General features: G+C 43.3%; 2 protein-coding genes across 3 annotated transcripts in view; both read right to left on the reverse strand.

The window, feature by feature from the left end:
- The window catches only part of dennd2c (DENN/MADD domain containing 2C), a 37,047-nt gene extending 35,191 nt beyond the window's left edge, over positions 1 to 1,856 (reverse strand). For both annotated transcript variants that reach the window (XM_046343914.1, XM_046343913.1), the window contains exon 1: positions 1,375 to 1,856. The gene's annotated coding sequence lies outside the window, so the exon portion shown is untranslated. The remainder of the gene's footprint in view (positions 1 to 1,374) is intronic.
- A 143-nt stretch (positions 1,857 to 1,999) lies between these two features.
- Positions 2,000 to 13,648, reverse strand: part of LOC124031998 (AMP deaminase 1-like) — a 38,676-nt gene continuing 27,027 nt past the window's right edge. The window contains exons 8-16 of the mRNA XM_046343916.1: positions 5,751 to 5,945; positions 5,386 to 5,517; positions 5,137 to 5,300; positions 4,749 to 4,875; positions 3,966 to 4,129; positions 3,655 to 3,775; positions 3,376 to 3,549; positions 3,034 to 3,144; positions 2,000 to 2,631 (exon numbers count right to left, since the gene is read on the reverse strand). Coding sequence (XP_046199872.1) covers positions 2,476 to 2,631; positions 3,034 to 3,144; positions 3,376 to 3,549; positions 3,655 to 3,775; positions 3,966 to 4,129; positions 4,749 to 4,875; positions 5,137 to 5,300; positions 5,386 to 5,517; positions 5,751 to 5,945 — 1,344 coding nt within the window. The 3' untranslated portion in view covers positions 2,000 to 2,475. The remainder of the gene's footprint in view (positions 2,632 to 3,033; positions 3,145 to 3,375; positions 3,550 to 3,654; positions 3,776 to 3,965; positions 4,130 to 4,748; positions 4,876 to 5,136; positions 5,301 to 5,385; positions 5,518 to 5,750; positions 5,946 to 13,648) is intronic.

The raw sequence follows: 13,648 nt of genomic DNA on the forward strand, positions 1-13,648 counted from the left end.
GCATTTATTTAGCTTGCGCTAAAACTACAACTGAACAGTTTGGCATGCAATACTGATATTTATGATCTTGCACAGCCCTCATTGTATGCACCATCCAAACTGTACAGAGAGGCCCACGTCCTTATGTGAAATCTTGCCTAAATATATTGAACTCCTGTTACTGCTTCCTTTACTGTACTCTGTTTGCTGGAAGCAAAGCACTTGGACACGATGCACATCACGTTGAAAGCATTTAGAGAAGGGAGACATGGTGAAATTCCAGTGATGCTCATGATAATAATGATTATATGTGCTGCATTCCAGCTAGGAGGGTGCAGGGGAATAAATTTGACCAGAGACAGGTCAGTCAGGCTCCACAAATGAAGCTTTTGTTTGGTTTGACCTAAATCCAATGTACTTAGTGGAATCTCATAGCCAGGACCCATCCTACACTTTAAACTGTCACTTATCACTCTGACCCACTTGCTTTATTTGTGTGTGTTATGCAGGAAGGTCTAGTCTGTGTTTCCTGAGACTAAGAAACAAAGGATCAGCAGACTGTCCATAATTACGGTTTGGGAGACTTGCACCCATTTAGAAGCTTTGGTTTCAGTATTGTTTAACAGGTATAATTAAATTTGCAGTTACACAGATATCAACCTCTTGGTTTTTCCCCCATTCAAAAGGAGTCTGGCGGGGTTTGAACCATCATGAAGGATGGACATTTTGTCATTCCAGGGTACCTTTAAAGCTATATGGAGTCCAAACAACAATGTTACTCCAGTAGAATCCAAACAGGGATCATCAAGACCAAAATAACCCGTCATCACTTACCAACATAAATTATACCTAATTGCACCTTCAAAACAACCATAAACCGCCCTCGTCAAGAATAGCTGCATGACAAAACTTGCCCTAGGTGGGGTACAAAAGGGGTAAGGAGTGATGGGTTGTTTCAGTAAACAGTCAATGCGGTTTATATTAGGTCATGTGGAATGTATTTTAATTCTTACACTGGTGCCGATCTCACCCCAGCCACAATGTGTCTGTAAATATACGCAGAGATGAACTGTCCTGTTTACATTCAATAAAGATTAGGCTAATTAACAGATGTAATTAATTTACAAGTAGTAGGCTAGATTAAATCAACAAATATATAATGCCATGCACGACGAGGTTAGAACATTAAATTAAGCCAGCAGATTCATGTTAAATTCATTGATTGTGACAAATGTGTAATCAATGCAACACGTTATAACAAGTTACTGATAACTTGTAGCTAAATCAGTAAATTGGATGCGAGATCAGACACCGTGGGACACCAAACAAAATGTCTAATCTCAGACAAATGATTTGTTTTTAATCCATTGAATCGTAGCGATATGTATTACCCACCTCCAATTGGTTTCTCTCGAGGTCGCTTGCAGCAATCCCAACTTCTTTAATAGCAAAAAGTATCGTAAACGGCAAATTAGACCTGTTCCCTGTTTGTAGTGGTTGGTTTTAGACATCAATATTAGCTATAATCTTCGTCCCAGTTGACTCACTACAAGTGTTTCTCGACGAATTCCAAATCGGGCGTTCCATTGCACTAGTTAGTTGCCACACATTCCCCTTTAGCTGATTAGCCGCTAAAGCTAGCTGTAGCTAGCTATCACCAACATGTCTTCTTTTAAGAGCAAAAACGTCTATTTACTTCCAACTACCGTTCACCAGTCTTGGACAGTAAGGAATAACATTAAGCAGGCACCGAGATATTAGCTAGTGGTACAACTCGAATCAAGTGAGAAACTTTTCAGGGGGCTCCATAATAATTATGTGAGCTAAGAGGCGTCGTCAACTCCTGCTGTCTCATCCAACGAATGGCTGTCTTGATTTGTAGGAGAAGGCCAATTGACACAATCACAGGAAGATGTCATTTGCATTCACTCAGAAATAAGCAACAGACAGGGCAAGCGCCTACATTTCAGCAAATCAATTCTGTTGTGGTTTGACAAAAAATATTAATACAGAAATCAAATGATATTTATTTGAACATTTATTTATTTCAAATCATTCTTGCAATTGTGTCCCCCACAATATGACACATCTAGAAAGAGCAATTGTTTTCACGCATTCATAAACAAGTACAAGGCCAGTGAAACCAATCAAATAAAAATAGGGAATTACAACAGACACAAACAGGATTATCATTATAGATCTGTGCTATCTGGTATTCTTGTGATGTCCCTACCCCTTTGAAGTTGAAATTTGTAACGGTTATGGTTAAGGGTAGGGAAGTCCCAAAGATCCCAGATAGCACTGACCAATCACTATATGCAAACTGTGTTAAATTGATATTAGTTGCACACAGACACCAGATGACACTAATACCTATTCTAATAAATAGATTATGTGGTTTACCATGGAGGGAACGCCAGTACACAAGAAGGTTGTCTTAAATAATCGGTACATTTAGCAGGGGCCATCACCATAAAACATAACATATCAGATTGTTCACTCAGTCTTCAGACCCTCCTTAATAAGGTTGAGCTCATAGCACAATGTCTCGTAACGATAGGCCATACGGATCTGGGCGACATTGGTCTTGCGTATGTCATTGCCCTCAGGGCCCTCCTTCAGATAGTCGGAACCAAGAAAGTGAGTCTTCTCCTGTAGAAAGAATCCAAGGAAACACTTTTTGGTTCTTAAGATGTTATGATGGCAATTAGCCATGGCAGTCTATTACAGTGCTGTCATCCAACTAGTCTATACTATGATTGAACTCGTACTTTGTGGTCCTTCTGTAGCTCAGTTGGTAGAGCATGGCGCTTGTAACGCCAGGGTAGTGGGTTCGATTCCCGGGACCACCCATACGTAGAATGTATGCACACATGACTGTAAGTCGCTTTGGATAAAAGCGTCTGCTAAATGGCATACATTACTTTAATGTAGATTGTAATGTAACAAAATATAATGTCTTTGTGTAAAATAATAATGGTTCAGGTCTTACAAAGTGTGGGTCTATGAGGTAGTATATTGTCTATCCTGTTTGTTGTCTCTTGTGTTTATTACCTCATTAGACAAGCCGCTCTGCAGCACACTGTTCCTGGAGATCTCACACATGTCACAGGTGCTGAGCTTGAACACCTGGGCTGCAATGGCGTACTCCTCCATCAGGGGCTCCTGAGGACACACAGTCAGAGCAGAGTAAGCTTGGCGTCTCAATTACTCTCTAGAACCGATTTAGGATCAGCTTAAAAATCAGCCATTACCATTTTGAACTGAATGGAACCTTGGGGCAGTTGATTGGCGCATAATGCACCAACAATAACCAAGAAACGTACCAAAACAGGTAAATATCTTTCTACACAACACACACACACACTACCAGACGGGCTCCCAGTCTGGCCTCACCCTGGTGTAGTGGAACTGCATGGGGTCATCCGTGGACAGGGAGACGATCAGGCCCTTCTTGAGGAACTCCAGAAGAGGACTCTTGGCATACTCCAGGAAGAGACTGTTGTTGCTGAGTGGAGACATGGCAATGGGAATCTGGGCCAGGAAGTAGAGGTACTGCAACACAGGGCTCTGTTGAGCAGGAGCAGGACCACAGGAGTTAGTTGTGTAATGTGTTTAGGTTTTGATATTATCAAAGAAACAGAGGAGGCCATTCTGTTTGGAGAGGCTACGGACCTTCTTGAGATTGAGGCCGTGAGAGATGTTGTCAGCTGTCATGAAGGAGGCCAGCAGATGGGTGACGGCTCCAGCCTCTCCACAGTGGGGCCTGAACTGGAAGGTGTTCATTCCCCTAGCCCTAGAATGCAAACAAAAACACAAAACAGACAATGATATGAGTGTATCATGTTTGATTTATACTTTTCATGCAACAATTTCTTGAAGGACGTGTGGATTCCCACTGAGCACAGATATCAATTCAACGTCTATTCCATGTTGGCTCAACCATTGTGTGCTCAGTGGGTTGTGATTTGACATGCAATACTCACTTGCGGAGATGATTGATCATAGTGATGTTGGCATACATGTAGTAGATGTAGTAAGTGTAGGAGGGGTTCTTGACAATGTTCCACTCCTCTGGTTTGGGGCTCTTGGTGCAGAACATGTGACCACTGTGCTTGGACTCGTCATCCACACTGTCGAAACCTGTCACCTACAGAGCAGAGGAAGATGGAGAACGAAGAGATTGCCTTGCTATTCAATTTATTTTCTTCATATATCATATCAAACTTCTTCTCTTTTTAAGTGATTGAAAATGTAAAAAACACATTTTAAAACTCAAATTCCTACCTTCTGATAACATTTCCATCAAGGCCGGAGAACAATCATGAATTAGGACATTTAAGTGAACTACCCCTTGAAAGTATTAACTATGCAGAAATTGCTCCGCCATTTCCTGGTTGCTAACATTCAAATAGTTTGCCTAATTTCAGTTTGTGTGACAAAACAAGCAAGTATAATGTAGAGAATCATTGTAACATCTAAAACGCTGTGAAATATATTTTCCATAACCAAAAATATTGTATTTTCAGGTTGAAGCTGATTTACAAAATCGAAAGTAAAAGACGCAAAAAACAAAACTTGAGAAAGGTAAGCACAGAAATAGTGCACATAGAACATATCTACCACTTCTTAGACTCTTTAAATGAGAATGACAGATCTATAACACACATTTCTATGTGAATTTGGTCAGGTTGCACAAAAAGTTGCATATTGCAGCTTCAAAATGTAAACCTCCTTCATCCCTGGTTCCTCATGCCAGTCTCACTCACATGCTTGAGGAAGATGCTGAGCTCAGGGTTGGCGTGGGGTTCGATGGTGGCCTGGAATACAGGCAGAAAGATGTTCTCCAGCATCTTTCCAAAGTGGGGCACGAAGTTCCTGCCTCTGAAGATGTCACTGAGGTGGAAGTACAGAGAATGAGCAGTTAGTAATTTACAAACATGACATGCCATGGTAATAAACATGTTCTTCAGACCTTATTCTAAATGTACAAATTTCATTATTTAGAGAGCCATTTAAAAAAAGATTGTTTGTTTTTTACTTGGAGGGCCAAGTACCCATAAAAGAGTAGGATTTTATACTGAGTTTGCTAAACTTGCCAAAGGGTGCAAAAAGGGTAAGAGTACATTCACTGAAGAACAGAGAGATACAACTTACTAGATCCTGGGCACTTGAATCATCCACTTGAGTTGAGGGGAGAAGACTCTGTGCTTGTTGAACCAGCCTGAGAGCTTGGTCCACTCATTAGGGTTGCAGCCATAGATGGACAGACGGGGCTCTGCGTATTGGTACCTGGCATCCTCCAGATCAGAGGCCACTTCCTGGGTGAGAAAAATATAGAATCAGCTGGTTGTAATCAAGCGATGTTTACAAAAGGGAACTAACTAAGCCATAGCTGAGTCTAACCTTAATGATCCTGGCAAAGTACTCTCCATCGATGTAGTTCTCCGTCTTCATGTACAGGTCACGCAGCTCACTAGCTCCCACAGGGTTGTACTTAGCATTGAACTTGTCAAAACGTTGAAAGGTTTGTCTGCCCTTTAGACATGAGCGAGAGAGAAGCACGTAAGACCAAGGAGTGTTCACATTGGAAAAAGTATCAAAATATCAAAGATGCATAGTTTCACCGTATGCAGCTTACTATGTAAGCTTTCAATGGCTTCTGCCAAGAGGTCTGGACCTTTGACACAGGAGGTAGGAGCGCACTTGCCCTGTGGTCACAGGACTGCTTTCCCCCTTTGATCGCTAAACTAGCTAGCAGTATGACTCACAGCGTGCACATCCAGGGAATCGACAGTGAGGTCATAGGGGTGCAGATTGAGGTTGGCGAACAGCTCCTTCATGGTCACATCTTTGCCCTTGATGTTTTGCACGACACGGTCAGCGTCCATCTGGTAAGACTTCTTGATGAAGCGCAGGAGGTGCTTCTGGTTCATGCAGGCAGCAGCATGGATGTGGGTGTCGACCTACAACAGCACACAGGAGTTGTGAGAAAAAAATTGTCATGAGTTACTACCCACTAAGCATTTACCGTCAGAAACGTCTTTCGGATGTCTTTTTTTGGTGCAGTCCGGACCAGCCTCGGTCCAAGGACAGTTATTTTTGGTCCAGACCAGACAAAGCATGAACCAATCATAGCCATCTATGTTTGGTTCAGATTTTGTCCAGTCTGGACTGGCCCTGATTTCAACATCCACACAGGCTGCTATAACAGCCTCTATTCTTCTGGGAAGGCTTTCCACTAGATGTTGGAACATTGCTGCGGGTACTTGCTTCCATTCAGCCACAAGCGCATTAGTGAGGTCAGGCACTGATGAGGGGTGATTGGGCCTGGCTCGCAGTCTGCATTCCAAATAGTCCCAAAGGTGTTCAATGGAGTTGAGGTCAGAGCTCTGTGCAGGCCAGTCAAGTTCTTCCACACCGATCTTGACAAACCATTTCTGCGTGGACCTCACTTTGTGCACGGGGGCATTGTCATGCTGAAACAGGAAAGGCCTTCCCCAAAGTTAACACATATGGAATAATGTGGCAATTCATAGTTGTACAATGTAGAAAATAGTAAAAATAAAGAAAAACCCTTGAATGAGTAGATGTGTCCAAACTTTTGAATGGTACTGTACATCTACATGTTATTTCTGGCACAGTATCTTCTAAATCAAAAAGGAATACGCAAAGCAAGAATATGTCAGCTACATGAAGTCGCTAAGAGAAAACATTCAATGTAGCCAAAGATTATAGGGTCCAGTAGGAAACACTTGTCAATCCTTTGGTTCCTACCCAGTCACAATAACGCCTACCTGGCATTTTAATTTGTTGTCATGTCAAACTGTATTCGAAGTGCCCACTATTATATTCCAACCATAGAATTTGAATAATTTTCTATTTCCAGTTCACCCAAGTGTTTTGCTCTAAATCACAAGTCAAATCGCAATTGCAACATTTGGTTAAAAATAATGAAATCTCTTAGAATGTATGTGCTGCCAACCTAAGATCATGCACTACTTATAAAGCAAATGTTTTTATTTTAGTTGTCTCACACTGACCATTATTTGCGTTGTTTGTTTCTATGTTTTGTTTGGTCAGGGTGTGATATTATTCTGCCTATTTTTTTTAACCTTTATTGAACTAGGCATGTCAGTTAAGCACAAATTCTTATTTTCAATGACGGCCTAGGAACAGCGGGTTAACTGCCTGTTCAGGGGCAGAACGACAGTGGGCATTCTATGTTGCATGTCTAGTTAGTCTGTTTATGTGTTTTGGCCTGATATGGTTCTCAATCAGTGGCAGGTGTTTGTCGTTGTCTCTGATTGGGTTCCCATGATTGGGAACCATATTTAGGTAGCCTGTTTTGTATTGTGGTTCGTGGGTTATTGTCTATGTTACGTTGCATGTTAGCACAGTGTTTTGATAGCAGTCACATTCGTCTTGTTTGTTTGTTTGTTTGTTTGTTTTTGTTTGTTTGTGATAGAATAACCCACCTACAATGGACCAAGTAGCGTGGTAACGGCCAGCAGCAGCAGCGGCAAAGATCGCAGGACTGGAATTGGGAGGAGATTCTAGACGGCGAAAGACCCTGGGCACAGCCAGGGGAATATCGCCGCCCCAAAGCAGAGCTGGAGGCAGCGAAAGCATAGAGGCGCCGGTATGAGGAGGCAGCACGGCAGCGCGGCTGGAAGCCCGAGAGGCAGCCCCAAAAATGTATTGGGGGGGAGGGGGCACAGGGAGAGTGTGGCAGAGTCAGGAGTCAGACCTGAGGCAACTCCCCCTGCTTACCGTAAGGAGCCAAGGATGGAACTAGAGCCAGTCAGGGCGGTATTGGAGGTGAGCGAAGCAGAGACAGTGAAGTTAATGGGGAGATTGGAGGAGAGAGTTTTGAGGGAGGTGCTGTGTTGGTGCCTGAGGCACGACATCCGCCCGACGGAGCGTGTCGGGATTTGATGTCACCTGGGTCAGCTCTCCATACTCGTCCTGAGGTGCGTGCTAGCCGTCTGGTGAGGATTGTGCCAGCCCCACGCACCAGGCCTCCTGTGCGCCTCCCTAGCCCTGCACGCCCTGTGCCAGCTCGGCGTTACAGTTCTCCGAGCCGTGCTTACCATGGCGGGTGTTGTACTGGTCAGGCACCGTGTTATGTGGTGGAGCGCACGGTGTCCCCAGTATGTGTGCTTAGCCTGGTGCGCTACATCCCAGCTCCCCGCATCTGCCGGGCTAGGGTGAGGATCCCGCCAGTGCGGATGGTGCCAGCCCTGCTCTCAAGACCTCCAGTACGCCTTCACGGTCCGGTCTATCCGGTGCCACCTCCACGCACCAGCCCTCCGGTGGCAGCCCCCCGCACCAGGCTGTCTCTCCATCACATCCCTACAGGTGCTCCGCCTGCCCATCCGCCGCCAGAGTCTCCCGCCTGTCCTGAGCCGCCAGAGTCTCCCGCCTGTCCTGAGCCGCCAGAGTCTCCCGCCTGTCCTGAGCCGCCAGAGTCTCCCGCCTGTCCTGAGCCGCCAGAGTCTCCCGCCAGTCCTGAGCCGCCAGAGTCTCCCGCCAGTCCTGAGCCGCCAGAGTCTCCCGCCAGTCCTGAGCCGCCAGAGTCTCCCGCCAGTCCTGAGCCGCCAGAGTCTCCCGCCAGTCCTGAGCCGCCAGAGTCTCCCGCCAGTCCTGAGCCGCCAGAGTCTCCCGCCAGTCCTGAGCCGCCAGAGTCTCCCGCCAATCCTGAGCCGCCAGAGTCTCCCGCCAGTCCTGTCAGTCAGCCAGGACCTGCCAGAGCCGTCAGTCAACCAGGACCTGCCAGAGCCGTCAGTCAGCCAGGAGCCACCAGAGCCGTCAGCCAGCCAGGAGCCGCCAGAGCCGTCAATCAGTCCGGAGCTGCCCCTCAGTCCAGAGGCGCTCCTCAGTCCAGTGGGGCCTTTAATTAGGGTCTTAGACCCAAGGGCAGATGCGAGGGTCGCCACTCTAAAGAGGCCCTTGAAGAGGGAAATTACTATGGTGGAGTGGGGTCCACGTCCCACGCCAGAGCCGCCACCGCGACCAGATGCCCACCCAGACCCTCCCCTATAGGTTTAGATTTTGCGGCCGGAGTCTGCACCTTAGGGGGGGGGGGGGGTACTGTCACACTCTGACCATTATTTGCGTTGTTTTGTTTCTATGTTTTGTTTGGTCAGTGTGTGATATGAGTGGGCATTCTAGGTTGCATGTCTAGTTAGTCTGTTTCTATGTGTTTTGGCCTGATATGGTTCTCAATCAGTGGCAGGTGTTTGTTGTTGTCTCTCATTGGGAACCATATTTAGGTAGCCTGTTTTGTATTGTGGGTTGTTGTCTGTTACGTTGCATGTTAGCAGTGTTTTGATAGCAGTCACGTTTGTCTTGTTTGTTTGTTAGTGTACTTCGTGTTTTTCGTCCTTTATTAAAAATCATGCATTCACACCACGCTGCGCTTTGGTCTACTCAATACGACGATCGTGACATTATTATTCAAAAACATAAAATAACGTCATGCAGTCTTTTTCTTTAAACACTGTGAACCATGAAAAACAAAAACAGCCCCAGACAACAATTCCTCATCCACCAAACTTTACAGTTGGCACTATGCATTGGGGCAGGTAGCGTTCTCCTGGCATCCACCAAACACAGATTTGTCCATCAGACTTCCAGAAGGTGAAGTGTGATTCATCACTCCAGAGAACGCGTTTCAACTACTCCAGAGTCCAATGACAGGGAGCTTTAGACCACATCAGCCGACGCTTGGCATTGCGCAAGGTGATCTTAGGCTTGTGTGCGCCTGTTCGGCCATGGAAACCCATTTCTTGAAGCTCCCGACAAACAGTTATTGTGCTGACATTGCTCCCAAAGGCAGTTTGTAGTGAGTGGTGCAACCGAGGACAGACTATTTTTACGTACTACGCACTTCAGCGGTACTACGCACTTCATTCTGTGAGCTTGTGTAGCCTATCACTTCGCGGCTGAGCCGTTGTTGCTCCTAGATGTTTTCACTTCCCAATAACAGCACTTACAGTTGACCGGGGCAGCTCTAGTAGGGCCGAAATTTGACCAACTGACTTGTCTGAAAGGTGGCATCCGATGAATACAGAATGGTGCCGGAGGGGATGGCTACTGTTTTACGGGCTCCTAACCAATTATGATAAGTGTGTTTTTTAATGTTTGTAACTTATTTTGTACATAATGTTTCTGCCACCACACTAAGACCGCACTCAACGAGCTGTATAAGGCCATAAGCAAACAAGAAAATATTCATCCAGAGACGGCGCTACTAGTGGTAGGGGGCTTTAATGCAGGAAAACTTAAATCCATTTTACCTAATTTCTACCAGCATGTAACATGTGCAATCAGAGGGGGAAATCAATTCTAGACCACCTCTGACTCTGATGCTCGTCGGATGTGGCAGGGCTTGCTAACTATTACGGGCTACAAAGGGAAGCCCAACTGCGAGCTGCCCAGTAAACCTAGCCTGCCAGATGAGCTAAATTACTCCTATGAGCTCGCTTCGAAGCAAGCAACACTGAAGCACTGACAACACCTATTCCCCCTCAGCAGACTGAAAAGATTTGTCATGGGTCCTCAGATCCTCAAAAGGTTCTATAGCTGCACCATCGAGAGCATCCTGACCGGTTGCATTGGGTATTATTGTATCCATTTTAAGTACAGGCTGTAACAACAAAATGTGGAATACCTCAAGGGGTATGAATATTTTCTGAAGGTACTGTATTTGCAGTGCCACTACTTTCTAACTATTCAAGCTTGGAACTCCAAACCAACTTCGGGAGGATGGAAACACTACACAAATGTATAGATTCGTTAATCAGTTTAAATTGGCATACATTTGCATATTATAACAAATGCCACAACTCTGTAACCGTATAAGCTACGGTGGTGGAAAAAGTACTCAATTGTCATACTTGAGAAAAATTAAAGATCCTTTAATAGAAAATTACATAACTACATTTTGGTGTTAAATATACTTAAGTATCAAAAGTAAATAAAATTACTAAAATATACTCAATTACCAAAAGTAAAAGTATAAATCATTTCAAAGCCCTTATATAAAGTAAACCAGAGCATTATTTTCTTTTTTTTATTTTTTATTTACAGATAGCCAGGGGCACACTTGAACAATCAGACATAATTTACAAATTAAGCATTTGTGTTTAGTGAGTCCGCCAGATCAGAAGCAGTAGGGATGACCAGGGATGTTCTCTTGATAAGTACGTGAATTTGACTATTTTCCTGTCACAAGTACTTTTGGGTGTCAGGGAAAATGTACGGAGTAAAACGTATATTATTTTCTTTAGGAATGTAGTGAAGTAAATGTTGGCAAAAATATAAATAGTAAAGTACATATATTCAGTAGTGCTTTTATAAAAACAAAACCAACTTTAGAACAGACAGACTGCTCCAACTTAGATTGCTGGGGAAAATATTTATGATAGCATTTGTACTTCAACAATATTTAAATGAGCTCCCAATACATTTCAATGGCAATAACAGGGCCATAGACTTAGATGGGGGACATTTGGCCATGCTACTCCTCTTTCACCATTTTAAAATATCAACTCCAAACCAACATTGTCTGACCATACTTATATTGCATTTATACAACTTTTTGATACTATTCATACTTTTTGAACAATAACCATTTAAAATGTGTATAAATTAACATGGGTTAGAATGAGAACCATAGGAATACAGATGTTGCTATTCAAAATGGTCCTGCTCCTTTGCCAATTTAGCTATAAGACCAACTTTAAAACACTAAGGCTATCCTAACTTAAAACCTTTATAAATTAGAATTAAATACATTTACGTGAAATAACTCACCAACAGTAACTCTTGAACCGTTAAAGCTAGAGACAGACTTGCTCGTGGGGGAGTGAACTGGTACTAACCTCCAACTATTTTCTCTTCAGAGAAGACTTTTTCCCTTCAGACCAAAGGGACAGCGATGGGGAGCACTATGGCTCCTAATTATGCTAACCTATATCTAGGAATGTTTAAAAAACAGGTGGTGCTGAATCCAGACCTTAACCCTTTTCTCTCAAATATTCTCCTACTTCTTGGATGACATTTTCATGATCTATACTGTCACCCAGGAAGAACTTTTGGAATTCCATCCTTACCTAAACTCTATGAATGAACACCTTCACTTCACCATTAATTATGACCTATCACAAATCGGTTTTCTTGGTGTGATGGTTATTAAGGACAAACCCTCCCTCTCTACAGATCTCTATAGGAAACCTATGGACAGGAATACCCTCCTTAGGTGACAGCTTTCATCCACGTCCACTTATTAAAAATCTCCCTATAAGACAATTCAGTGTTATCAGAAGAATATGCAGCTCTGATGCTTCTCATCAGAAACAGACCACGGAAAAGGGGACACAAAAGACAATTGGGTAAAACATGCCAATGATCGTTTTGAAGGTTTAACACAGTTGGAAAGCCTTCAACCAAAAGTCAAAGAAAAAGCATAACATGTCCCATCATGCTTTACCCAATATTCAATATTGGGGAAGGCATTTAAGGACATTATCAGGAAGTACTGGTACATTATTGATACTGACCCATAATTGAAACCCATTTTTAAATATCCCCAACGTATGGTTTTTAAAAGACCCCCAAACGTGAGCGATATTGTGGTTAAATCTTATTACCCACCAGAGAAAAGCGAAACTTTTTTGGACAAGGTTCCGAAGGGTAATTACAAATGTGGCCAATGTGCTCAATGCAATGTACAAATGCAACTAATTTACCCTCCCGAACAACAGGACAAAGATTTAAGATCAAGGGCCTGATTACCTGCATGTCCACCAATGTTATTTACATGTTGAAACCTTAAGACACAAATCAGTGAGCACCGCAGCAATACATGGACAGGTGAGACAACAATCTGGTTGCTGCTCATTTTGTACAAGCTAAACATCTTATTAGTTCTCTGAGATACATTGAAATAGAAATGGTCAAGATGTCACGCAGGGGAGGGGACATTGAGAGGAAACTTCTTCAAAGGGAATCTTTCTGAATGCACAGGCTCAACACACTGTCTCCTCTTGGCCTTAATGAGGAGTTTGACTTGAAACCATTTTTATAGTTTCAATATGTCTAAATAATTTTTTAAAATCCTAATTAAATATTGTATGTATATTACTGTAAATATTGATCACATTCCCTGTGTATGATCATATATTGTGATACATTGAATGTTAATATTGTGAAACTATGTTATCAATTACAAAAATGTACCTCCTGTTTCAGGAAGTGATGTCACTGAGTACTGCCCGTATATCTAGGACCTTCTACCCCCACCAGGGATATGGATGCCTGATGAAGACCTAAGGCTCGAAACATTGTTAATAAATATCACCTGGGAGCATGAGCAGCAGTGTGCAGCGTTTTCCTTTCTGTTTTCCGTGAATGAGAATATGCACATATAAATAGAGGGATGAGCGATGGCCAAGTGGCATAGGCAAGGTGCAAAAGATGTCATAAAATACAGTATATACATATGATGAGTAATGTAAGATATGTAAACATTATTAAAGTTGCATTGTTTAAAGTGACTAGTGATCCATTTATTAAAGTGGCCAGTAATTGGGTCTCAATGTAGGCAGCAACCTCTCTGAGTTAGTGATTGATGTTCAGCCTTGAGATAGGTGTTTTTCAGTCT

Source organism: Oncorhynchus gorbuscha, linkage group LG03 (genome assembly GCF_021184085.1).
Source record: "Oncorhynchus gorbuscha isolate QuinsamMale2020 ecotype Even-year linkage group LG03, OgorEven_v1.0, whole genome shotgun sequence".
NCBI lineage: Eukaryota > Metazoa > Chordata > Actinopteri > Salmoniformes > Salmonidae > Oncorhynchus > Oncorhynchus gorbuscha.